General features: G+C 44.6%; 1 protein-coding gene across 1 annotated transcript; it reads right to left on the bottom strand.

Moving 5' to 3' along the window:
* npdc1b (neural proliferation, differentiation and control, 1b) lies at window positions 1-27,350 on the bottom strand. The gene is made up of 9 exons (XM_048242910.1): window positions 26,979-27,350; window positions 13,092-13,244; window positions 7,758-7,850; window positions 7,068-7,325; window positions 6,809-6,875; window positions 6,384-6,468; window positions 6,195-6,271; window positions 5,164-5,263; window positions 1-3,694 (listed from the first exon to the last, which is right to left on the bottom strand). The coding sequence occupies exons 1-9, from the start codon at window positions 27,076-27,078 to the stop codon at window positions 3,605-3,607; spliced, it is 1,023 nt and encodes a 340-aa protein (XP_048098867.1). The 5' UTR covers window positions 27,079-27,350; the 3' UTR covers window positions 1-3,604.
* Window positions 27,351-27,395: the final 45 nt, after the last annotated feature.

Below are 27,395 nucleotides of genomic sequence, written 5' to 3'. Positions count from 1 at the left end.
TGAAGATAATATAAATATTTATTCATATTTTTTCATCAAATAATATCCAATCTTTACATGCACATGAAATAATCCATCGGTGTCATAGTGAATTGAACTGCACATTTAGTTTAGTTGAGAGAAGTTCTTCTGATCAGAAATACAATCGGGGCTTGGGACAGCAAACCATTGTAAATACTACAAACTAGGCAGGCAGAATATCGGGGTGCCACTTGGACAACACCCTGGAATCTCCCTTCCAAAACAGAGAGGTGAAGTGTGACTCCTGTCACCCTGTTTCCATTCTTGACAGTGGAGGACTAGCAAAACTGGGGCAGTACGAACACCAACAGACAGTCAATTTGTTACCTCACAGGGAGATTCTGACTGTACTGAGTACTCAACTACAGTGCCACAAGATACCATTCATTCCAGCTAAAGGTTCTTGTCTATTGAGAACTCTTTTGGGGGGGTCCTTGTACATTATTGTTAAATACTTCCTGCTTGGTTTTTAATCATTACTTGGAAAGGCTTGACATCTGATCAGTCAAAATACACTAAACTCTTATGGGCACCTTTTTGCTTTTTTGCTGATGACATACAGGGCAATGTTCAGGGCCACATGGCTGATTAATTGTATTGACTAATGCTGAACACATTTCCCACAATAAATGATTCATTTTATTGTTAATACTAGATGACATTTACGTCACTCTGTTGGTTTTTGGTGCCAGTCACGCAAGGCGGTTTCCATCTGATTCATATCTGAATTGCTCTGCCTCTCTAGCGAAAGCCAGTGAAAGAGATGGTTGGTAAAGGCATCAGTGTTCTTCTTTGTTTTGTCTACATTAAAAACAACCATATACCCAGGGGCCAATGTTTTAAACTAAAGCATTCATCTGGTAGTATACAACAGTCATGGCACTGAATTGCCCTATGCCACTGTGGCTCAAGAAAAATAACAAAAATACCGGAACATTCTACTTTCTGTGCCCTCTGTATCATATGGGGGAAGATATAAATACGCTGCCAATCTGAATCAAGAATGCATACTACAGTAATTTTATGCAAGTAAAAAAAACAAAACCATATTAATACCATATTAACTGCCCCCGTGTATTAACCTCATAGCTAAAGAAATTTTGCAAAATCAATATATAAACCTCTAATAGTTGGGAAATTACCGTAATGTTCACATCAGAGTGCACTGAAATAAAAAATTAAATTAAATTAAAAAAGTAAGCTACTGTCAGCAGACTTCCTGAGAGACAGTGGCAACAGGCTTCATCCTTAGACAGACATCGCAGAAAAAAGAAAAAAAAAAAATTCATTTGGTAACAACAATCAAAGATACAGGATAGATATGTCTGTGCAAATACATTTATCAATGACGTCTCTTTCTCTGTACAGTTTGGAGGATATTTACAGAACATCACAAATTCTGGAAACAAGCTACCGGTATACTTAGTGTAATATCATAGACAGTTTGTGAAAGTGTGTGTGTGAGACAGTGTTCCATTGTATACCTAGAAAAAGATTCCTGGGAGTACCATTCAAAGCTATGGAATCCTCCAAGAAACATCTCATATATGCAGTTTCATACACAATCAGGTGCAAAACCATAAATGCATATAGACTTCTGCAGTCATAACACAGCTTTTCTCATGTCATGCATAGAGGTACCATACTGACTATACAATGGCTACATAATAATAATTTGCTTTTATATGCACATTTAAGAAAACAAGATTACAACTGATGCTTCCTTACTTTAAAAAAATACCATCACCAAACTACATTTGGTTGAAAGGAAGTGAAACTAACTGCAGATCAGGTTAGTCCCTAAGTCTGCACACTGATCCTATGGGCTTTGACTGTTAGGCACACTGAACATGTGCCGAACGTCTCTCTTCTTGCTGTTTGATATTGGCTGGTTTGATATGTTTTCAGTGTCAAGTAGTTAACAGTAGCCCAGAGAGCAGCTCATTACTGGAGAGGTTCTGGCCCTCGGCTGCGGTGCTGATTCAGGCCAGAACCAGGCCAGAACTGGACCAGAACTGGACCAGAGCCAGCCACTGGCTGGGGAAGGAAACTGGGATGAGGGTGTTTGTCTTGTACCGTTACTCTTCAGACAGAAAGGCAATAAAGACTGGGCTGAAGAATGACCTGAAGTCTGACCGTGAGCCGGAGGTTTCCCTCCTCTGACTGAATGCACTTGTCATTGTTCAAGTTTATAGGCTGAGGGAGAGCGAGAGAAGGCTTGCAATAGCCTGAGCACAGGAAAACAATATAAATAATTGACAGCAGCTGAAGTCAAGAGTAAGTAAAATATGCCGTAGAATAAGTATACATTAGGGGTTTCACGAGTACTGATTTTTACTAGTTGACAAGTTTTTCATAATAGTAGTCGACTAGTCGACTAGTGGTTATGTACCAATACAGTGCAGTTGTTTACATTACTGCTAGTGCTAGCTGTTAGCAGCGGATGCTTCATCTTTAGGTGTTTAGATAGCAGATGTGTTCTTACTGTACATTAATACAGCGGTCACAACTTACATGTCACTGTGGAACAGATCTCATTTTCAGTGAAAGTACCTCCATAAATAGGAATATCAAGCCCATTTAGCCTTTAGCCATTTGTCCACAACTTGACTGCTGCCTACAGCACCGACTATTAATTTTAACAGTTGACTAGTTGATGAAACCCCTAGTATACACGAGTATGTGTCCCACGTTACTTCATTTTACCCATTGTAAGGACGTGAGACCATGAGTCTGTGATGGTTACTGAGAGTCCTCGCTGTAGACTAAATGGTTGCTCCATATGCCGGTGCTGATATGGGGACTATGACGTGGGGATCACAGAGCCAGCTAGCAGCGTCCACTGAGGTGCTACTGAGCACACTGGGCCAGAGAGACAAAGATGTCCACAAAAACACAGGTGAGTTTGTTCATCGCACGCACGCATGTGCGTATACATGTGTGTGTCTGTGTGTCTGTGTGTGTGTGTGTGAGCGAGATAGCAATGCAGTCATTGTACAGGCGTCACGTCGTTGAAATGTAACATTCCTAATTTAATAACACGCTATTAGGAAGGAGAGAAAAGATGACATATCAAAATAAAAACACAAGAAGGTAAAAAAAGGGATGTTTTGGAATATAAAGAAGCCTGGGACACAACACGGAGGCAGTCAACAGAACGCTTGCTGTGTGCTCTCACGCTGCTGTGCTCACGTTCCTGACGTACATTCTCTTCCTGCGCTTTCTGCATCCATCCATCCATCCTCCTCCTCCTCCTCCTCCTCCTCCTCGTGAGTCCACTCCTCTCATGTACCACCTCTAAGTTCTGTCCATCCTCTTCCTCTTCTTCTCCGAGCGCAATGGGTAGCATAGCTGATGGAGCTTCGTGAGATGGAGATTTCACAGAGAAGAGGGCAATAAGAGACAGAGCATGTGTGTGTGTGTGTGTGTGTGTGTGTGTGTGTGTGTGTGTGCATGTGTTTGTGTGTGTGTGCATGTGTTTGACTGTGTATGTGTGTGAGTGTGTGTGTGTGTGTGTGTGCAAAACATTAAACTATGTGTAAAACTGTGACCATGACGACTGGGAACACACAATTGTCCGTGTTCACTTATGGCCTCTCTGAAGGTTGAGGTTGAGGTGCAGGTGCAGGGTGGAGTCGTCAAACAGCGGATTTTTCACCTCCATTTCCCCCGTCTGTAAAGAGAGCAGAACACCGTCCACATCAGCGGAGCACCTCCACCTCCACTGGCAGCTATGGCTCCAGCAGCCTTCAGCGTTAATGGCTCACTGGCCAGAGAGTGCAGCACTCACACCATTTATCTGTCCAGAGATGTCTAAGTAAAAGCCCTGCCATGTATGGACTCTACAGTATGCAGGACTCCATTTTGGATTTGTTTCCTACTGGGCAATCAACTTCCTGTTTAAACTGTACAATGACTAAAGAAAAAAAAAGCCAAAATTGGCAAAGTGTTAATGTAAACAGGAAGTTGATATGCCAGTACAAGTGAATCCAAAATGGAGTCGTGCATAGAGCTTATCGGTTCCACCTGTGTGCTTAAAACAGGTGATTCCACTAATTAGCTGATCAACATAACTTAAGAATTGTACTAATAAGAATCAGCTGATTAAGTGAATGGTTGGAACAAAAATGTGGCAGGACTTTTACTTTACACTCAATATCTGTATCTCTGTTTGTTGAGGTGAGACAGGGGGGCTGTAAACAAGCCAGGAACACCACTACACTAAAACACTAGTGTCCTCTTCTGTAAGTGGTTTTGGATATATATATATATATATATATATATATATATATATAGGGCTGTCAATCGATTAAAAAAAAAAATCTAATTAATTACATACTCTGTGATTAATTAATCTAAATTAATCACATATATAATTTTTGCTGTAAAAGTATTTTAAAATATTTAAATTCAAATTTAAATTCAGATTATTCAATATTTAAAAATCATTGAATAATCAGCATTAGTGACATTAAAGTTCAAAGACTCTTTTATTATTATTTTCACTGTTCAAATAATTGCCATAATAATCTATGATATGAGCTAATATGCTGAGAAAATAAATTCAAAAGTGCTTCGGGAAGACGTTTTTTTTTTCACATACAAGGCATTTCAGGCCACAGATATAACCTAGGGGACACAATGAAAATAAATTAACACTCCCCTCAATGTCAACACTTATTTCTTTGCATTGATGTGCGACTTTAGAGTTGATGAACTCCGGTGATATGCAAATTCCTTGCTGCAGACATTGCAGAGGACTTTATTTTCAACACTTTATTTTTTATTATTTACTTTATTTTTTGTTATTTTTAACACCATCAGGCCGTTTTTTAAAAGTAAATGTTCCAATCAATGATTCTGGCAATACGTTTTCTTCTCTCTCCTTCATTTGACAGTCTAATGGTTACTGACTAGAATGGCTCGGGGTCAAAGGTCATACGGAATCTGCACTAATTTTTTTAATCAGTTATTTTTTCTCAAATTATTAAATCGAAATTAATCAGTTATTTTGACAGCCCTAATATATATATATATATATATATATATATATATATATATATATATATATATATATATAACTGGTGTGTACAGCACAATATACAGCACAACACATATACACACAGACACATTGAAACTCACTGGGGCCAGTCCTGGGCACTCGTACACGGTGAAATCGCCATCTTCATTCTCTTCATCTGAAGTGGCCCCTGACTCTGGCATCTTTGCCTCGTCTCTGTGTCTATGCACAACAAAACACAGGACAGCAAATGAGGAGAGACAAACACTTGCAAATGAGGAGACACACACACACACACACACACACACACACACACACACACACACACACACACACACACACACACACACACACACACACACACTTTGGGGCAGTCGTGGCCTACTGGTTAGGGCGTGTAACCGAAGGGTTGCCGGTTCGATCCCCGACCAATAGGAACGGCTGAAGTGCCCTTGAGCAAGGCACCTAACTGCTCACTGCTCCGGGTCAGTGTGTGCTTCACCTCACTGTGTGTTCTGTGTGTTCACTAATTCACGGATGGGATAAATGCAGAGAATTCCTTGTATATGCAAGTATACTTGGTCGAGAAACATAATTTACATTTCACACACATACACATACGCACACACAGAAACAGAAATACAGGTAGACACACCTGAATAATGTTATGTTGATAAATAAGAATCAATAGACATAATATAATGAGACTATATTTAATTAGCATTTCATTAAGTTTGAAGTTTTAATACATAAACATTGCTCAGTACTCCAGGAGGTCTAAAGGAGATTGTCGGGATCAGGCATTATGAGAGATACACTGAGCATGAAGCGGCACTCCATTTCCTTAGCACTGAATACGCTCTCCGTGCACTCACTTGAGAGTTTCTGTGTACATGTATGCATGACTGTGTGTGTGTGTGTGTGTGTGTGTGTGTGTGTGTGTGTGTGTGTGTGTGTGTGTGTGTGTGTGTGTGTGTGTGTGTGTGTGTGTGTGAGAGAGTGTGTGTGTGTGTGTGTGTGAGAGAGTATGCATGTGTGAGAGAGTGTGTGTGTGTGTGTGAGAGAGAGTGTGTGTGTGTGTGTGTGTACAGTATGCATGTGTGCGTGCGTATACAGTACGTGTGTGTGTGTGTGTGCGTCTCTGTGCACTCACTTGAGGGAGAGCATCTGCTGTTTCTGGTGCTGGTAGTGGTACATCTGGGCACTGTGGGCCAGCTTTTTGTCCCCTGACTGAAAGACAGAGAGACACGGAGGCACAGAGAGGTGACCATGCGGGTCGAGCACATCTGAATTCAAACATAACTGGCCATCGATGTTTAGTGCTTGTGGGGGGAGGGCTTACCGATGTGCTGTCGTGAGAGTGGGGCGCCATCACGCCGAAAGCTGGATAATCCACCTTTTGAGCAAGACGCATTCCCCTCCGTAACCTACAGGAGGAGACAGAGAGTATGTTTTTCACTGCCATTGCTCAACACACCATCACAATACCATTACAAATGCATTTGGGGTTTAAAGTTGACAGAAAAACTAAACATTTAAGTGACTTAATGAATTCCAATACACCAATAAAAAGAAAGGCCTATGTCTCTAAAAGTCCTTAACCTCTGCTAAATTGAATAGCAGTTGCAATAGCACACTGACATCTCCCTTTGCACACACACACACACACACACACACACACACACACAGACACAGACACACACACACACACACACACACAGACACAGACACAGACACACACACACATACACACACAGACACACATACCTGACCCAGAGAGCTGCGGCCACAACCAGAACCACTACTGCCACCATGAGACACACGCCAGTCATGACTACACATAGGAGGGACATAAGAAAAAGCAGAATTAGCACAAGATATGCGCTTGTGCATGCGACGACTGAGACAGTTTGTGTGTGTGAGTGTGTTTGTGTTTGTGAGAGAGAGTTTAAAACTGTGAGTGACAGTTATTTACATAATAGTTGTTGAAAAGAAAAAACAATGTTCAGACCAACAGAATGCGTACTTATGAATGTGTGGTCATTTGAGGAGTAGTGGACAGCTAATGGTCCCCTCTGCATAGCTGGAGTTTGTGGCAGGTGTGAGGCCAGTGTGGTGGTGGTGGTTGCTGTGGTGGTGGTGGGCATCGCCGTGGTGAGGCCACTGGTTATGGGATGCTCTGTGGTGTCCAGGGTGGGGGGGCGAGAGGCCTCGGCCATTTGGTGAACCTTTTGGGGAACTGAAACATCCCCCTTGGCTTTCAAGTCGACCTGAGAGGAGGGCACTGGAGGGAAGAGAGAGCGAGAGAGAGAGAGAGAGAGAGAGAGAGAGAGAGAGAGAGAATTGAATTAATACTTCTTAAAAATCACTTTCCATTATATATTCTATTTTCAGTCACACTATCTCAAGTACAGAATTATTTTTCATCCAAGAAAATCTTTCACAAAATTACTAAGTATAACATGCCTTTTTAAAAGAAGTATGAAAACATTGCATACAGTCATAGGTAAACAACACACTGATAGTCTGACCCTATAAGGCATGGCTATTCAACTTTTTCAAGTGGCCCACACAGGAAAACCACTGGCTCTTCATGGGCAAAATACAGTGCTGCTAAAATTACTCCTACTGTGGCTACTGCAAATGTCTCTCTTACTACCTCTTTTTTTCTCTCTAACTCTCTATCTCTCTCTCTTTCTCTCTCTCTTTCACTCACCTGAGTGTCTAGGCTCGGATTTCAACTGCTTAGTGATGATAGAGGACAGGAAGTCGATCTCCTCGTCCAGCTCAGGGAGGCTGTTGGCCTTGCCTGTGAAGCACAGAGACAGGTCATGTTGAACAGGAGCACAGTCATGGGCAGTTTTGAACACCAAGCCATGCAGGGAGAGTGGGCTCCATATTATGAAGCTGGTCTGCAGCACAGAGAGCTATGCATATGCCTTCTGTGAGAGTTGCCTGGTTATGTAGTCCAAGCAAAAACACTATTCCCACATTAATATTTCATAAAACCACACACATGCAAACAGTTCTTGCAGTTCTTCACACACACACAAACACCCAGTATCTACTGAGACCCCTCCTAGTAGAAAGCTTTGCCACCTCACTGTGATGTGAGAATTCGGGTGTGTGCATAAGCGATGTACTGCAGTATATGAAAAACATTTACAGGAAGAGCCAACTGTGTGTGTGTGTGTGTGTGTGTGTGTGTGTGTGTGTGTGTGTGTGTGTGTGTGTGTGTGTGTGTGTGTGTGTGTGTGTGTGTGTGGGGGGAGGGGCAGGATTTTTGCACATCTGCATGTAAAACAATGGCTACTCTAGTGTATCTAAACATATGGCTTGTGGGCGTATGTAGTGAAATTCTGGTGTGGTGTAGTGTGTGTGTGTGTGTGTGTGTGTGTGACTGTGAGCTGCAGTGTGTGGGTGGATAGGTCAGTGTGTCGGCCATGCAGTGCTGCTCTGACTGTGTGGGCGACGGGAAGGGGAGAGCAGGATGTCTTCACCAGGTGTGTGCCTGTGTGTACGCGTGTGTGCGTGTGTGTGAGAGAGAGAGAGAGAGAGAGAGAGAGAAAGAGAGCGAGCGAGAGAGAGACAGAGAGAAAGAGGAAGGGAGAGAGAGGGAGAGGGAGTTAGGCAGCGTGCCATGCAATACTGCTGATGTTGTGTAGGTGGAGCCAGCGCTCGGCTGTCTCCGCCTCTGATTCATGAATGAAAACCCATCACCTTGGCAACACAGCCCAGAGCCAAGAGCAGGAGAAAAAAAAACGAAAAAAAACACCACAAACTAAGCAACTAAACTCATGAATAAATGACAAGCGTGAACAACGGATCCAACTTGGAGCCAATTATCTACAGTGGCCTACCGTATCTGCTGTAACATGCTCCAGCTCGACACAAACAGTACAGAATGCAATTTCAAACATCTGCAGTCACACTGTGGAGCTCATTAAATCACAGTAAAAGCATACGGATGGTGAAATTCCATTAAAGACACAGAGGTACAATTCAGTGGTGTACAAACAGAAGAGGCACCTCCCTCTTGCAGTGCAGGTCAAATGAATTCCGTTCTCTAGGACTAATGAGGTGAAAGGTGACAAATGATGCCAAATGCGACTGGTGACACGCCATCTTGAAAACAGGAAGCCGGCCTTGATTTTTTTTTAATGTGTCACACATGTGTTCACAAATGAGTCGGCCATAACTCAAATTCAGAGTGAAACGGCAAAGAGCGGAGCCCATGGCGGCCGAGGAGTGTCCTGCGCTGCACTCAGCTCCACATAGACTCTTTCACATTAGCACACTACACAAACCCAGCATTCATACAGTACAGTCCCAGCATTTATACAGCCCACCAAAGTGTAGAAAAGGGGCAGTGGTCAGTGGAGCTGGGCCTGAGGGGGCGGAGGACACGACCTTGCATCAGCACCGTCCGGCCCCCTCCGCAGGGCAAGCAAGGCCCCCGAGCCTGCCAGCCAAAGCAGCCCGTGGGCCGAGAGCTTTTCCACAGCCACAGCATCCAATCCAGCAGAGTAGGGGGGAAGGAGGGGTGTGTGCACGTGTGTGTGTGTGTGTGTGTGTGTGTGTGTGCATGTGTGTGTGTGTGTGTGTGTGTGAACCGTGTAGGTGCATCTACATTCTCATGAATATGTGTGACAGAGTTTGTAGGTGCATGCACACACACACACATAATCATAAGGGGGTTTCTGCAAGTGTGTGGGCAGAAAGTGAAAGGCAGAGAAACAGAAATGCTGAAGGTGGAAATGGGATGTGTGTGTGTGTGTGTGTGTTTGTGTGTGTGTGTGTGTGTGTGTGTGTGTGTGTGTGTGTGTGCTGGAGGTGGGAATGGGGTGGGAGGAGTGGTGGGGAGGCTCTTCCATGCTTCCTTATTTATGCACACTGTTGATTTCCTATTGATTTCCTCCTCCACATTGGCCCTGCAGCATGGGCTGGAGTTCCAGGCCAAAATCAATCTTTAATTCCTCTGACTGCTTTTACAAGATCTACGGTCTCTGTGGAGAAGGAGCAGCATGCCTGACAGTGGTATTATAGAAGTGTCCCACACAAAGTGACATTGCATTATTTTGTGTGTGTGTGTGTGTGTGTGTGTGTGTGTGTGTGTGTGTGTGTGTGTCATTCCTCTGCACAGTTTCTTTCTTTATACACATTCATTTTCTCTTTGGTCCATTTTATGCATGTGAAAAAAAAGAATAAACAGAGAGAGAGAGAGAGAGAGAGAGAGAGAGATGAGGAGGAGGAGGAGGATAGATGCTCATGCCATCCTCCCATCTGCTTGGTGAGCATGAGAGAATGGAGAGGTGGCCCGTGTGGTCAGCAGCAGCACTGTGGGCTCTCTCTCTGAGGGCTGAGTAATGTTGAGTGGGTTAGAGAAGCAGTGGAGCAGCAGCACTCCCCAAGTGCCCCCATCATCACGAGCGCCCCCATTCAATAAAGCTGCCCGTCACACCAGCCTGCTATCTCCACCAGCGCCAACACACAGCTCTGGCAGGAAGTTAGCTTGTGAATGGCTAACTCACCCCTTTTCTCGCAGACCTCCATCTAAATCGTCTTCTTCCTCCCCGATAACTCAACAGAACTCAGTAAGCAAATAGCTCAATTATGGGATTGCATCTTTGCAGGGGCATGAATCACATTATGTGGATGAGTTGTCACTAGTGTTGCACAGCACAGGTATATGGATGTGTTGTTGTGGCATAACTTTCCTTTTTGGTTGAGCGTGAGAAAGGACTGTGAGAATGTTAAGCCCGTAGTAACTGTGCCAAGGACAGTCACTAGGGCTTGATTTTAATTTAAAGGCTTAAAAGAAATTGGTTTGGGCGCAAGTGGGCGTTTAATCAACACTATTAAAATTGTAATTCTGATTCTACAACCACAGGGTACTGTGATGAAGTTGGTGAGTATGCATGATGACTAACATGCAGCGTGAGCTCTCGGGAAATGAGTTGGACATCCCTGGGCGGTGTGTGTGTGTGTGTGTGTGTGTGTGTGTGTGTGTGTGTGTGTGTGTGTGTGTGCGCGCGCAATCAGGACACACAACAAAGCAACAGTAGCCACTCCGTAGAGTAATCAGCAGGTTAGTTAAGGAGAAAAGAGGAACTCTTTCAAAAGACTCAACAGGGGCCCTAAGCTTGAGGGTCTTTATTTATGGTAACATAGAGATTGGGGAGCCAGTTGGGGAGAGATCCTGTACGCTATGATCTTACCTGACTAAAAATAACCTAAACTAGATGTACCGCAGAGTGGTACAAAATATGACCGCCGCCCAGTATGTGTGTGTGTATGTGTGTGCATGTGTATCTGTTTATGCACATGTGTGCACATGGAATGGGTTAACATGACCCCTGTGTCTGCCCTACCCTCCTTTCGGGGGGTCCAGTCCAGCGGGGGGGGCTACAGATCAAAACGAAAAACAATGGTTCCATGCTATCCATGTGGGGTTACATGCCCACCAAGTTTAAAATGTGCCGAATCCTTGGCCGGAAATTTGGACATGCGAAAAGAAAAAAATCTGACTAAACCCCCATATGACCGCCGCTTAGCTGCGTGGCGGTCATAATTACAATATCGCTGCACATCTTTCACAGTAGGTGGCAGAGCACCTGTGTGTGTATGTGTGTGCATGTGTATCTGTTTATGCACATGTGTGCACATGGAATGGGTTAACATGACCCCTGTGTCTGCCCTACCCTCCTTTCGGGGGTCCAGTCCAGCGGGGCTACAGATCAAAACGAAAAACAATGGTTCCATGCTATCCATGTGGGGTTACATGCCCACCAAGTTTCGTGTACCCGGGAATCCTTGACGGAAATTTGGACATGCGAAAAAGAAAAAAAAATCTGACTAAACCTATATGACCGCCGCTTCGCTGCGTAGCGGTCATAATTACAATATCGCTGCACATCTTTCACAGTAGGTGGCAGAGCACCAGTGGAAAATATGCTTAATGTTGATAAGCTTGATAAGGCTGAGTAAAGAAATGCCTGAGGGCCATTCTTCCGTTCCACTCGTGATGCTAGCTTTGCCTCTGGTTATTAGCCATTGCTATGGGCTGATGCACCGCAGTCTGCTCATTACAGCCAATCAGAATGAGCAAGCATGCCTAACAGCGTGAGGTGGAGGAGACTGTCAGCTGGATGGCAGGAAGGGGAAGAGAGGGATAGAGAGGCAGAGAGGGAGAGAGAGAAAAAAGAGAGAGAGAAAAGAGAGTGAGAGACAGAGACATGCCCAGTGATGGGGACATAGAGAAGAAGTGACAAATGAGTGACTTGAAGACTAAAAAAAGAAATAAAGTGTCTCCTCACTTAGTAACCGACTTGCTCAGAACCAAATCTGTCTAGATTTTATATATATAATAAAAGAAAACTAAGCTGTTTTCCTGTACACGGTTTATTATTTTACACTGTTGATGCACACTGTACACACTGTTGAGTTGAATTTGTTTGTTCTGACTAAAAAAAAAGGTAAACGATAGCCCCCTTTATAGCACTCGGTGAGTATAAACTGTCCATCGGAGAATGCAGGTATAGACGAGATCAGCTCTCCTAAGGGGTGCAGGATGTGTCCCCACTGTGAGCAAGGAGCAGCAGTACAGTGACACGCAAGTGAAGCCAATACACTTCCTGCTCGGGAGTCCAGTCGGGAGCCGAGGCCTCCATACCTCGTGGGAGATGTGCTTGTGTAACGAGTGTGTGTTGTGCATGTGTGTGTATGTGTGCATGTCTAAGGATAACCTCATCATATATATTTCATGGAGGTTGAATTTTCATCCAAAAATGTACAAAAGGAAAAGAAAATGGTAAAGACTGAGAAACAGGCAGATATGCAGGGTGAGATATCGAAAGAGAGAGAGAGAGAGAGAGAGAGAGAGAGAGAGAGAGAGAGAGAGAGAAGAGAGAGAAGAGAGAGAAAAGAGAGAGGGAGAGAGAAAAGAGAGGGTGAGAGAGAGAGAGAGACAAGAGAGAGGGAGAGAGAGAGAAGAGAGAGAGGGAGAGAGAGAGAAGAGAGAGGGAGAGGGAGAGAGAGGGGGGGTACTTACTGAGGTGCTGATGTGGCTTCTGTTGCCTCCGCACCACACATCTGCCCTTCTTCTCTACCAGCGGGGCCAGACAGGGCCCACAGCGCGAGAAGCCCGGCTGGCAGAAGTGCCGTCCCTCGCGGGCACAGTCCAGACTGCGGGGACATGGTCCTTCTGCAGAGACACAAGGGGGAGGGGAGGGGGCATAGACAGAGCTGTCAGACTGACTTCCGCCTATACTGACCTCTACGGCGACAGGAATGGGCGAAACAGCCAGGACTTTAAACCGAGCTGACGCGGGACTTTAACTGCTCCCCTGAGGATGTGAAGACAGCGGCCGAGATGCCGCAGGAACGCCAAAGGCACATCAGAAGCATACTCTTTACACGCACCAGCAACTCTGTCTGACACAATATCAGCTTGCTGTCTGATTTGTGAAGGGATCTGCCCATTGAGTACACCGTTGGGATTTAGAATGGGAAAGTATTGTTGAATTAGTTATTAGAACTGGTAGAGCACCCAAGCTTAGCTGGGATAAACCCACACATCAAAGTGCTCAATCAAAGTGTAAATAAATTGTTGTTTTCTTAGAGACCTCTGCTGAGATCCACAGGATAAATAAAACCCTGTGATTGATACCCTGAGTATTTTTTATAAATATAAATACATATCTTTTTAGCCTATTGGTCACAGAAGCTTTACATCTGACATGAGATCCGATGCTGCTCAAAATCAACAACAACATGACATGGGAATGAGTCACTGCTTGCGCATTGAAGCGGGAAAACGGCAGAAAGAGGAAGCCGCGGGCTGCATTAGCCTATTTGTCACAGACCGCCATGGCACACAGCTCCAGCCCAACAGAGAAGAGACAGAGACACATGAGAGAGAAGAAAAGACAGACGATAAGATGTGTACACTGTGAGCTCATTCCCTGGGTCTGAGTGGCCATGTGCGTCCGTACAAGCACTGCCCCTGGGGTCAGGCCCTCTGCTAAAGCCCACTAGGAGAAAAGGCCAATGGAGACAGCAGACAAATGGCATCCCAGCATCCCAGAAACAGAGAGCAGAGAAGCTATGCGTCTGGAAAGGGATCAGCACTCTTCTTCAGAGACTTTTTTCACCCCTCACACTCTGGTTCTCACTCTTTTTCACACGTACTGTACACACACATCTGACTCCCACCCCCACCCCGACATGATACACACACACACTTGTTTCTCATTCACACTTTCAGCTGCGTTTCTTTCTGTGTCTTTCTTTATCACTCTGTTCATTTTTAATTGCCATTCTTTATTTACCCCTGGTGTGTTTCTACAAGAGTAGGCTGTAGCACGGTCCGTTCACTGCAGAGAGGTTCCACAGCATGTCTACTGCTCTGTGCAGGGCTAAGTGAATAAGAGTCAGGGAGGGTTGCTATATTTATAGATTCATTCTCTCCGATGAAGCCATGAAGGGTTTCAGTTTCCCTCTCTCCCCCTGTGATGCTGGACAATGATCCGACATGAACAGCGAGAGCCCAGGGGTCTCTGTCTGGTCAGTCTCGTCCGCAGCCCAGCAGGTACTGTAGGTGTGCACACATGCAGGACGTGAGCGTGTCTGAGTGTGTGATCTCACTGTGTGTGTGTGTGTGTGTGTGTGTGTGTGTGTGTGTGTGTGTGTGTGTGTGTGTGTGTGTGTGTGGTGTGCTATCAACACGAACAACAGACTGCAGCTTTAATAACGGCACAAAACAAGCTGCACAGCCCCCCCTGCAACATATAGCATTTTATGTGCTGTCACTGACTGCTGCAGGCAGAGCTCCTGCTAGTCTGCAAACAGAGCAGGAGAGATGGAACAGCTGGAGCCGCTATAGCTGCTGCAGTATCAGTGTCCAGTGACTGTCCATACACAAGACAATCCCACTGCATTACAGGACTACCATATAATAAACTAACAACATCCCTTAAATATCATAATAATTACAACTCAGGAATATTGTAAAGGTGATTAATTTCATGCAATCAGATTAAAGTGCAGGTGTTTTTCAAATGATTGGACACTTCACTAACACAGTCACTGCATGGTCTAAAATTGTGAATGGAAGTATATTGTCAAAGAATTGTAAGTAATTAGCATTACCTACAGCGTAAGGCCAATCCACCTGTCCTGCCACTCCTACAGTCTCAAGCAGGTAACTGGACCTGGCCTGACCGATTCAGATGTGCTGTGACTGAGAGATGAACACTCTCTGGAGTATAGCGGGGAGGTGAGGTCTGCAGGGCAGGAGGGAGAGATGGGGCCCACTTCAGCGCTAACGCTAAGGAGCTCGGAGTTGTTGTTTGCACAGCAACGGAATGGGTGCCAAGCCTCTGTAGGCACTCAATGGGCCGGGGGAAACGGGGAGTAATTAACGTTAGTGCGCGGGAATCGATTGCGGCATTAACCCGTTTTTTTCCGCTGCGGGTCCACCGCGCTCCAAAAAAAAAAACCTTGGCTCCAGTTTCCATAACAACGGCCATGGCAACGGAGACTGTGTGACATCATCAGGTGTGAGTCACTCTGAATGCTGGAGCAACAGAGTGCAGAGAAAGGAAGGAAGGGGGGCATGTCTCAGGACAACAGTGGCAATGAGAGCAGTGAGGGGAACTGTTGAGGGAAAACAAATGGAGATACAAGGGGTCTTTTGTGAGGTGGAAATAGATGGAAAATGACCTGCAACTGCAAACCCCTGCACCCTGCAGCACAAGCTAAGCAAACACTTCACCTTACAGTTAGGTGGCACACACAAAACAACCTGTTCCTGCAGCCTGCCAACATTCAGATGTATTGTGCTAATATAAAACAGATGTATTGTTATAATATAAAACAGTGTGTTTTCAATGCAACAGCCCTAATTTGATTGAACACAGAAGCACCTTGGACTTCTGTGCCATGGATCAATATGTGCACAATACATGTGTTTAATGCAACATTTCATTGTGCATTACTTTGAGTTTCCATCCTCATCTGCTAGACAGCACATTATTCTGCTGCTGAGGAACTGAGGGGGCTTTGCTGTATGCTTTGAGTGATGCATTGCTGCTGAATGCGGTGGAGTAAACACCCTCCTGTCTCTTCCTCCCTTTCTCTCTCCCTCGCTCTCTCTCTCTCTCTCTTTCCTTGTAAGTCACACAGGGTGCAGGGGATGGGGGAAGCACAGAGAAAGACCGGCTCTTTACGACCTTCAGCCTAACTGTTGAAAGTTGTCTATGAATTGCACCAACACACAGCAGTAAATATCTTCTCCACCAAATGACTTTGAAATTAACAGAACCCTAAAACGGAACCCGTCCCATCCCTCTCCTCCTCTCTTGCATTGTTCTCCCGAGAGGTGGACGATGGCTAGCAGATGTACGTCATGATCTGATTAGCCCAGTGAAACAGTCTCCGCCACCCAGACCCCTCGCTGGAAGCCTGCAGCAGAGGCGTCTAATTTGCCTGTCATTAGGATTTAAATGCCAAATCATTAGGATGGACTGTTGTCCTCCCTACCAATAAGGGGCTGATTAGAACTTAAAGCTTGGAGGAAGTGATCAGCCTATAAAAGATTAGCTAATGACTCCTACATTCAAGAATTGACAACAAACAAAGTGGACACAACAAATCGTGGAGAGATTAGGAAACATTCACGCCCATCTCTTCCAATTCCAAATGACCAAGCAGATGAGTGTCTTCTGCCAGATGGATCCCTGTTGACCGTTGGTGCTGGCGGATTGGAGTTGACAGGGAACAGATCCGTGATAATCCTTATTTGGAGGACCACAGCCTCTAATTGTCCATGACACACACACACACACACACACACACACACACACACACACACACACACACAAGCAGATACTCCCTGGAACCAGGCATAGACTTTGCAGTGCCTTTTCATAGCACCAACAGTTAAACAAACAAACAAATAAATAAATAAACAAACAGACCCTCACAACCAAACACTAGGCTTCAGGATGGCCAAACCATTCAGCACAGGATGGGCATTCCCACTGACAAACACTCATTGAGAACAAAGAAACCTGTTACGTTTCACTTAGCCATATCCCCCAGTAGAGGGACACAGAACATTAAAACACTGACAGAACCCTCTTCATTCATATTGTCCAATCATGTGATATGGCTATTGCTCCATATTCAAGTCAAGTATTTGTGGTCACAGAGAGTGCAACCTGCTTCCAGCGTATATAGTATATAAGGTATACTCTTTTGATCCTGTGAGGGAAATTTTGTCTCTGCATTTATCCCAATCTGTGAATTAGTGAAACACGCAGCACACAGTGAACACACAGTGAGGTGAAGCACACACTAACCCGGAGCAGTGAGCTGCCTGCTACAGCGGCGCTCGGGGAGCAGTGAGGGGTTAGGTGCCTTGCTCAAGGGCACTTCAGCCTTGGATGTGGGCATGGGAGAGCAGTGCCCACGGCTGCCCCCTATATGTTATATGTATGCTCTTTTTAGTATACAAGCCAAGCACACAGACCACAAGTACAGTGGATGTGATGAAGTGTACATCATAGCGCTATCAGCACTCTCTTGTCAATCTGCCAATTACTTTTCATTAACTTTAACAATTTCTTATCACAATACCAGTTACCAAAGAGATCAAACAAATTGAGATAACATCCATTTTACCAAACCCCTGCTTGTTCAAAGAAAATAGAATTCATCATATTACGCTCACGTACACCGTTCTCATCTGGTTTCTGATCTCTTTCCTGAAATCATCAAAGTGCCCCGGCGCTCAGGAGAGCCACTTCATGTAGAAATTAGACATAATTCAGAGAATGTGCCCCATAGCATGCACACAGCGCTCTATTAAGCTCTAATGCTTTCACTGCAAATAAACAAATGGCAAATACTGCTGCCAAATTACTTTGCAAACTACCACAAAGGCCCTTTTCATTTTTTTCAAGGTCTCTGGTGAACCTTCTGATACCCACCTGCATACTTTCAGAACTGTAGATGGCAAAAGGGAATGACAAAAGCCATTAGTTGATAAATGGAATTGCTAAATATTTGATACATAATGGAATTGCTAAATATTTGATTAAATGGACAAAAATGGGTGAGGTCTGAGTCATGGTATGGCAGCACAGTCAATAATTGCAAAAAGAGACATTTAGAAAAAGATGGAAGATGATGATATATAATATGTGTTGCAACTGAAATGTCACAATATATTGTTAGCATAACCCCCCATTAAACAAAACAAAAACAAAAACAAACAAATCAGCTTTAATGACTTTTATACTGCCTCTCTCACACACACACACATTCAGAACAAATGTTCTGTTCCCATACGCTGTCCAATAAGGGCTAGTACTTTCTTGCTTATTTCTGTGGCTACAACGCATCACCTTACGAGAATGACTCAGTCCAGTGAGCTCTTCCTGTTGCGGAGAAAAAGTGGAAGTTCTAATAATATATTTCGTTCCATAAATAGCTGGCCGTTTCAGCCGGAGCTGTCATAAAAATACACCGATCAGTGAGAGGAATTTAGCTCCACTCCAGTTAAGGCTTGTCATGTCCAGCGTCCCAGATCGGCAGTGATGGCTTGTCTGGGCCAGGAAGCATCAACAACATCCAGTTTGTTTCCTGTCTATGTGCCGCAGCTAGAGAGAGCATCTACAGTCTCGTTGAGAGGTTATATAAATTTGTTAACTTTCATCGAAGGGGAAAATAAGGCTAATTAAAAGTGGGCTGTGCCGTTCATAAAGAATTATCTTTAAGCATTACAGGATGGCAAACATTTAAAGGGCGAACATTTGAAATTGAAGTTCTTTAGTTATTACGTCCATTATAAGCACACTGCTGGACAATATGAGAGAACTGGCCGTGTGATTACAATGAGAGTTTACTCATGAATCTAATCAAGTTAATTCAACAGGCACAAGAACACTCTCCTGAGTACAAGTACGGCATCTTGTCTGATAATCTTTTGTCCACAACTTACTGTGCAGCAGTGGTGATAAACAGAGGTGTGTTGCCAGACGTTGGGAGAGAGGCCTTGCGTAACGAGTTTGAGTTCAACTGGGCTTTTACTGTGAGAGTTGGTTTAAGTTGAGTAAATAAATTTCACCTTTACAAACGCATTACCCAGAGACGACATTGGAGTGCTTTATGTCCACGGACACTGAGCCCATTGCCCATCTTCCATTTAAATCAGTCGGGCCTGCTTTTGTCATTGTACTCTCGTCTATGGTTCTCATCATGAGATCCTGCACCTTTGTCTGACCACTGTCTGCACTCTGCACAAACAAATGTGATAATAGGCACCATGAAAGAGGTCCTTCATAGACCGTCCCAAAAGGACCAAGAGCACGGGCACAGTGATGGATCCGTGCGACTGCATGCAAGAGCACTGTTTGCTGAGAAGCTTCCCGAATCGCACAGCACCGAATGGCTTACGGAAAGACAAAAATCCACTATCCAGGACAGTTTATTCAAATGAATGAACCATTGGCATTACGGTTCACTGAGAGAAAAGCAGCTTGGAAAACAATCTCCTTTCTGGTTAAGAGAGGACAGGCATGAGAGAGTAGAGGCCGAGTTTGATGGACACACACATCTCCCCAGAGACCTGGATGTGAGAGGAAGCCTGTGGATGTGACCAGCACACTGGCCTGCACCACAAAGGATGCTGCTTATGAACAACTCTTAAAAAGCCTGGCCCCAGCCGTGGCGTGACTGGTTGGGGCACGTGGACCGTACACTGGCGACCTGGGTTCGATTCCCGTCCTGTGGTGCTTTCTGGATCCCACCCGGCTCTCTCTCCCACTCGCTTCCTGTCTTTTCAACTACCCTATTTGATTAAAGGCATAAAAAAGCCCATAAACCAGATGGGAGGGGCAGATTGGAGTGACCTTACAGAGATTGACGGCAACATTTTTTTCCTATCCTTCCTATCCTGCTAATGCTGTCAAACAGAGTGAAGCAGGTTGGTGTGTCGTGGATGGATAACAATGCAGGCAAAAGCATAGGGATGCTGGAGACTAGCGTGGTATTGTACAGCCAGGAAGCCCTGCCAGCTGGTTGAGTGATCTCAGTGAGTGGAACATCCCTGCTTGAGGTGACAGGTGCTGTCCTAGGCACACACCGGACAGATGGGCACACGCCGTCGAACTCGGTCAAGGCACGAGATTACGGCTGGACCCCTGCTGGTTGGGCTTATTGCCTGAAAACACTAGGGTGAAGGCTTTACCCTCCTCTCTCTCTCTCTCTCTGGTGCTGGTGTAGAGAATAAGAGATGAGAGGTCACAGAAGATCTGGACAAACACAAATGAAGACACACACACACACACACACACACAGGAGAGGGGATAGCGTGTGCTCCTAATTGTGCACACAACACTGTGCACACTACCCTTCAGCATGCAAATTCAGGTCTCTCTCAGTCACTTGGGTGGAACAGCCAACCGCCCACACACTGAACATGGACCCTCTCCCCTGCCACTGAGAAAGACTCGAGATTGGGTGTGCAAGAAACACTGCGAAAATGTGAGCACAAAATGTAAAACTGTGTGTGTGTGTGTGTGTGTGTGTGTGTGTGTGTGTGTGTGTGTGTGTGTGTATGGGGTGGGGTGGTGGGGGGTTGCAATTGGGCTGACTTGCACTCACACAGAATATTTCAGCTCCAACAGCACTGATTTGGCTGTATGCTGATTCGCCCATATTTCTGTGCTGCAGAATAAGACATGCTGATTTGGACTGACCCATCATAACCCACACACACAGCACAGCATTGTCTCATCTGACATGGGAAATAGGTTCGCCTATCTAACACCACACTGTACATATTCTTTGTAATAATATATGTTGCATATAACTTGCAGTACGTACCCCAGACAATGAACTGTGCGCCCCCAGTTTCCCTTATCTGACCCCTTCCTCTTCAATAAGCACAGAGAGTCCCTCTCCGCGCCGCTGATGATGCCGAATCTCCCCCAGACTGTGACCTAGACCCCTGCCCTTGGCTGTGGAGGGAGTCTGCGGAGCTGGCCTGAGGCCATGCAGTCACAGCCAGAACGTGACCTCACCCAGATGGCTGCACATTCAGCAGTCTTGGCACCACGGCGACATCCACATCCTCATGGACGTGGGCCGCCCGGTCTGGAGCAGACGCCTCCAGTGTCCCACACAACCTTGGAGGAACTTGAGTGTGTTCCAGATATCCCCCTTGGAAGAATTCGGGCTTGTTCCAGACATCCACTACACAACACTGGCGCATCAATTCACTTTCCGAGCATGCTGTCTTACGCTAACAAAAGCACTGATCAATTTGTCTTTTATTCGCCAGTTCCATAACCCTTTCCTTCCTCCTACTCAGTATCTCCTGACAGATGACATTGTTTTCTTTTTTCCACCATGCTGTGCACTACACTTTCCAACAATAGCAAGACCAGTACTTGGCACGACTATTATTTGATGTCAAAACCCTTCCATTTTAACCGTTTTGTTCCAAGCAACAACTCTTTTCCTTCTGCCAAGCACAACACATCTTCACCTACTCTTCCAGGACGCACTTCATTTGAGATGACTCAACAATGGCTTACACATGCAGTGCAGTGCGAGGGTTATTTTTTCTGACCGAGACAAACCCCTGACCTGATTTTACTTATTTTATTTTATTTACCTTTACAAGCACACTGTCTTTGCATTACCCTGCTAAAGCCTTGGCACCGAATACCGACCGAGTGAGCGCATGTCTAAATAAAAGCACCTCTCTGCCTCCAAACAATGGCCGCCTGGCCCGATTTCAGGAGCAGCTGCTCAACGGTCCATTTAATGACACATAAGCAGGAGCTGTTTGGCAGGACAGCGCTGTGTAGTGTCACAGCTTTCATTCACTCAAAAAACCCCAGCAGACCCTCCAATGTGGCTTTCCTTTCTCCATCTTTATTTAAGACTGGCCACAATGACACACACACACAGGGAATGTGAAGGGCACCTCAGTGTGTGTGTGGGATCAGTCGACAGCGCCCAAATGGATTTATGTCAGTGGAACTATGGGGTTCTAGAGCGAGGTCTGTTGCACCTCCTCATGTCAGATTTCAACACATTCAGAAACAATTTCAGTTTCAGTTTCTGGAATAGCTGACAGTCACTCACAATGGGGAGTCTTTTCCTGATTACCCAACTGATTTCCTGGTATTCAACAGTAAAATGGAGGAAGTAATAAGATTAATAAGAACAAATAAGACATCTTGAATCTGTTCATGTAACGAAGATGTCGCTGAAAATCTGCTGCTAAAATGGGTACATTGTCATCTTCCTATTACCTAATTACACACGATTTTAGCTAAAAGAAAAGTATGCAACGCAGTGGCACAAAAACAGTCATGAATAACAACCCAAACCTTTCAAAGTACAGCTAGCAGAACATTCTCTCTCGCCTGTAAAAACAAACCCCATAATGAGCATGTTATCCAAAGCATCAAGACAGCAACTATTTGCAGGCACTGAATGCAGGTTCTTTGGATAACAAAAACAAATGGTGATGCTATGATCATGATTGGCTTAATGGAGTGTGTAAATCTGAAGTGGTGGGCACACTACTGAGTCTGAACAATAACAGAGACAGAGTGAAGACAATGAACCAACCCAGGCCATAACTGCTGCAACATTGCAAATTCTTTGTGGATAAAAGCAGAAGACTAGCACAACTATGATTTCTGCCGACACGGCAGGGTGGCTGTTTTGGTTGGAATGACTGTATCCAGGGGAAGGACGCTCATAAAGGTGAAGAATGTAGATAAACTACATCATTCAAATTCATGAAAGTAGAACAATTCTTGCAAGATTTTTTCCCCCTTGTCATCCCAAAAGGTCTAAGATGATGATGGATGATTTAAGGCTCTGCACATCACTGAAAATCATCGTTCTATTTCCTCCAATTTAAAGACCTGAGGTAAAAGGTTGCTTCAAAGCACAGCAGGAGAGTAGAGAAATTAGTTGGCACATAAGGACACTGGCCTGTCCTGAGATAAACTGTGAGCCTGGTTACCCTAGTCAGCCTTGCCCGGCTCTGTGTGCGTGCACACACACACACACACACACACAGAGACTCGGACTTCAACGGCGTCGCCCACTGATTACCATCACTGCCCTCACCGCCACACACGTAATCCCTGTTTGCACCTTTTCCATGGAAAGGAAAATGAAAAGAGCCTTATCTGGGGTGGGTGTTGAGGGGGGGTAAAGGCAGGTGGCTCCAGAACACTGATAAGAAGTGTGATTAGAACGAGTCCAATTTCCGGACCGAGGCAGGGCTCTGTTGAGGCTCTCACTTTGCCCACTCGAGCTGCAGTGAGGAGCATTAGAGGAAATTAGTCCTTATTTTAGAGACATTTGGCACAGTCTTTATCTGGTCAAAACAAAGCCCAGGTGGATCCCGTTACCTGATATCTGATATGATTTACATAACAATGTTATATGATACACTTAGCCTATATTTACAAATTGGAGGGCTGTAGAGTTAGCCTGACGTTGTCATACTCAAATTCTAGTCAGAATATGAGTCTGATACTGCTCCATTGGGACTAAGGATGTAACAGTATGAAAATTTAACCTCCCGGTTATAGTGACCAAAATTATCATGGTTTTCAGTATTATCGCAGTATTTTTAAAAATATGTTCAGAAAGCACTGATGGGCCTACACAAGCTGAAATAGTTTCAAAAAGTGTCCCGTTCACTTTTAAATTGGTCATGTGCTATATGCTTATAGCTTAACTTACCCTACCATGACTTGGAGTTTGCTATTTATGTTATTTGGATCCAATGAGTGAGACCAAAGTAAATGTTCGAAATAAAACTTTAGGCTACTGTATTCTCCTGATGATATGAGAGGAATGGGTTTAATGTGGACTCGAACATAGAAAGACACAGAGTGGCTACATGATCCAAGTTTTGCGGTGAAAATGTTCCACCTTTTAAAATCAGGTGTAGCTTAATCTGAATCCCAGTTAAAACCATCAATAAGACAACAGAATCAGTAGGGTACCAGTTTTGTTTCATTGTACCAGGCCTACTGTATGTCAAAAGCAGGCTCAGATAAAGCTGGGAGGGATTAAACACATGGTTTCCACACCGTGGTAATCAACCACGGTAATTATGATATTTGAAATGAAAACGGTAATTGTTATAGTCAACATTTTTATCACGGTTTACCATTATACCGGTAATCGTTACATCCCTAATTGGGACGTAATTATGGGGCGTGTTTCAACTGATACAAGGGGGGGCGGGGGGAACTCACTTAATTGGATAGACCTAACCAATCAGAGCAACGAAATAGCTTACCGTGAGGTGTAGGAAGAACACACAAACCATCCTTCTTCTCCACAAATACCTTAACATTGTTTTCTGGTCTTTTGTAAAAGTTATTGTGCCGTCAATATCTCCTACAACACTCATTAGCGAAATCTAAGAGATACGTAGCAGGGTAGGCTATTAGGAAAAACTGATATTTCCCCTCCGTTTTTAAAAATAATTCCGTTGAACACAGATATGCTTTATCATGTATATCATATATATAACATGTTATAAACAGCTGGGGAAGGTTGTAGCAAACCCTTCGAACTCAAAAACTCAAGCGAACGAGGGAACAACATGTCACAATGTAACACGCTGTTTTCCCTTGATGAAAGTGAAACCATGAGTTTTTCCACATCTCAACTTTGGCCAAAGTTTTCAGAAATAATCGTTTTCAGTGATAAAACCTCATTGAAATAATATGCATTTTTCATATGGGGTCTTAAAAGCCATCTACCTCCTTCTAGCCACAGCGTTTTTGTTGCAAACAAAATCAACCTAAGCGTGCTCAGATGACGTGATAGATGAGACGCTGTTGCTCACCTGTCCATCATCGTAAAGCCCGATTTGATTGGTCCGAACAGCTCTGGTTCGAGCATAGTTGCTCCACAACGGAGCCACGTCAGACCGAACTTCCCGACCTCAAATGTTGTGGGCGGGGCTAAGTTCGGCTGGCACCCAGGCTATTGTAGAGTACTTAAAAATCCCCAACACACACACATACAGACATACACACACACACACACACACACCAAGCTATCAAGACCCCAAGTCACCCCAACCCTCACCCGTATGCACTCACACAAGGACACAAACCAACACACACACACACACCTCAAACAGTGTGTCAGTCTAACCAGTGTAGCTGTACGCATGACGCACTGATACCCTTGCCATAAAGACATGGAACATGACTTCCTCTCCCCAAAGCACTACAGTGGTTCCAATACCCCGATACACCACCTACTGTACTGTAGTTGAGAAGTAGGGAGCTGGGGCTCACATCAGTCTGACATTCAGCGTGTCCTTTATTTTTAGCCAGAGCCAGACTGCGCTATGCTACGCAGCACTCTGAGCCTGGACAGGGAGAACATGTCAGGGGGCCTATACTCCACTCTCTCCATGCCTGCTGCCTGTTACCATGACACCAGTGCCAAGATAAGATGTAAATATGCAATATGTTCCCAAGAGATCTTCTTCAAGATGGAAGGGAGAGAGAGAGAGAGAGAGAGAGAGAGAGAGAGAGAGAGAGAGAGAGAGAGAGAGAGAGAGAGAGAGAGAGAGAGAGAGAGAGAGATGCCAAGTGATAGGGACACAAAGAAGTGACAAATGAGCAAGACTAAAAAAAAGAAGTAAAGTATCTCCTCACGTAGTAACCGACTTGGTAACCACACCCTTAACCAACACCTCAGAACAAAATCACAAATAGCCAGGGTTACATGAATAAAATATATACTGTATATCTAGAGAGAACAAAGTTAAGAAAGAGAGAACATGACTGGAATTCTAAGAAATGATGAGGGAATTAACATTATTTAATATGCTGAAGTACTATGTAAAATATATCCATCTTTTAATTGTAATAAAAGAACAGCTCTGACTAAAGCAAACCGTTGCCAAGCTGCTGTGGAGCTGAGAACACATGACCAAATGAGGGAATGAGACAGTGCTCGATCCCTACAGTGGCCACGGAGGGGGCTCACATCTACTGCTGACGGGTCCAAGTGGGTCCCATCTCCCCGCACCTACGTCACAAGCCAAGCGGTCACCCCCACCCCACCCCAGCCAACGTGTCGCACAGACACAGTCACCAGTAGCAGCCCATTCACCTTCATTGCCCCCCACTACCACATCCTACACTTGTCCAAACCAGAGCCCATTCATACCTTACCACATGTACTGTATATAGTATACCTTACTATATATACTGTACTACAGTACATGTGGTATGTCAGAGACTGTTGTCTGACCTGGTGTGGTCAGAGAACAAGAGAATGCTATGTAAATACCTGACAATCAGTAGTGCAATGATTTTAATAATGAAACAAAAAAAAAAAAAAAAAAAAAATCAAGATAAGCATTACTGCACAGTTTTTAATTCCATAATGACAGGAACAAGCGGGTAGCCTATATGTTTTCAATTATGTGCATTATATGTATCATATCTAACTACACAGCCTAATTTTATGTTAACCAAACTAAAAACTAGACAGAAGTATTTTTACTCCTGAATATGTAGGCCTATACCTTCACATCCCCTCAGGATAACATGCTTTAAGCAATTCAGTGGGAAAAAACATTAACTCGGCGTCACGTGAGTTGAAATAATGTTTAGGTCATTTACTAACATTTAGCCTAGGTGCCAAAGTGATTGATTGGTTTATAATGCATCATCATTTCATTACAGTAATATAACGCAATCGCTAGGTTGTGTCATTTTCATGCTCCAATGAAACACCACAGAAAGTAAACAGAAACATTACACACTTTGTTCTTTTACCGAGATCACAACTGAAGAGTAAAATGGAAGTGATATAGCTTAGCCTACTCCACGATCGACACGGATCCCCTTACCTGGCACACAAGCACTAATGGCGAGGGTCGTGATGAAAACAAGCGCGGTGAGATACGAGGCCCACGGTCGGATCTCGACCCTTCTGCTCAGCGATTGCATCCTGTGAGGCGCTCCTTATGGACGATGTGATGGACGAGGGAAGTCGGGGTTTACCATTCTCCCGTCCTCCTTGTCTGAAATACGACGCAGGAAATCACAGCTTCTGGTGCGTCAGGCTCTACAGCAGTGAAAGTGCAGGTGCGTTTGGCCTTCTGTTATCTGAAGAGGTAATTCGACACCGCACATTTCCCGAAGTCTCCTTCAGATGGAGACCACGGTATCCTGGGCTGCGACGGCTACGGTGGTAAGTACCAGATGTATACTCTACTGCTGTGCTTAGCTGTCAGACATACGTAATGCAGTGTCGTCATGACGTT

Source organism: Alosa alosa, chromosome 5, assembly GCF_017589495.1.
Source record: "Alosa alosa isolate M-15738 ecotype Scorff River chromosome 5, AALO_Geno_1.1, whole genome shotgun sequence".
In the NCBI taxonomy this organism is placed as follows: Eukaryota; Metazoa; Chordata; class Actinopteri; order Clupeiformes; family Clupeidae; genus Alosa; species Alosa alosa.
Note: the sequence above shows the minus strand (reverse complement) of the source record. Positions and strands in the feature narration are given on the sequence as shown.

What these genes read in the sequence shown, in the direction of transcription:
- npdc1b (XM_048242910.1), bottom strand. Translation starts at nt 27,078, where the DNA reads ATGCAATCGCTGAGCAGAAGGGTCGAGATCCGACCGTGGGCCTCGTAT. An exon ending in ATCCGAGCCTAGACACTCAG is followed by an intron (nt 7,326 to 7,757) that starts GTGAGTGAAAGA and finishes TCTTCCCTCCAG; the next exon opens with TGCCCTCCTCTCAGGTCGAC. An exon ending in ACTCTCACGACAGCACATCG is followed by an intron (nt 6,272 to 6,383) that starts GTAAGCCCTCCC and finishes TCTGTCTTTCAG; the next exon opens with TCAGGGGACAAAAAGCTGGC.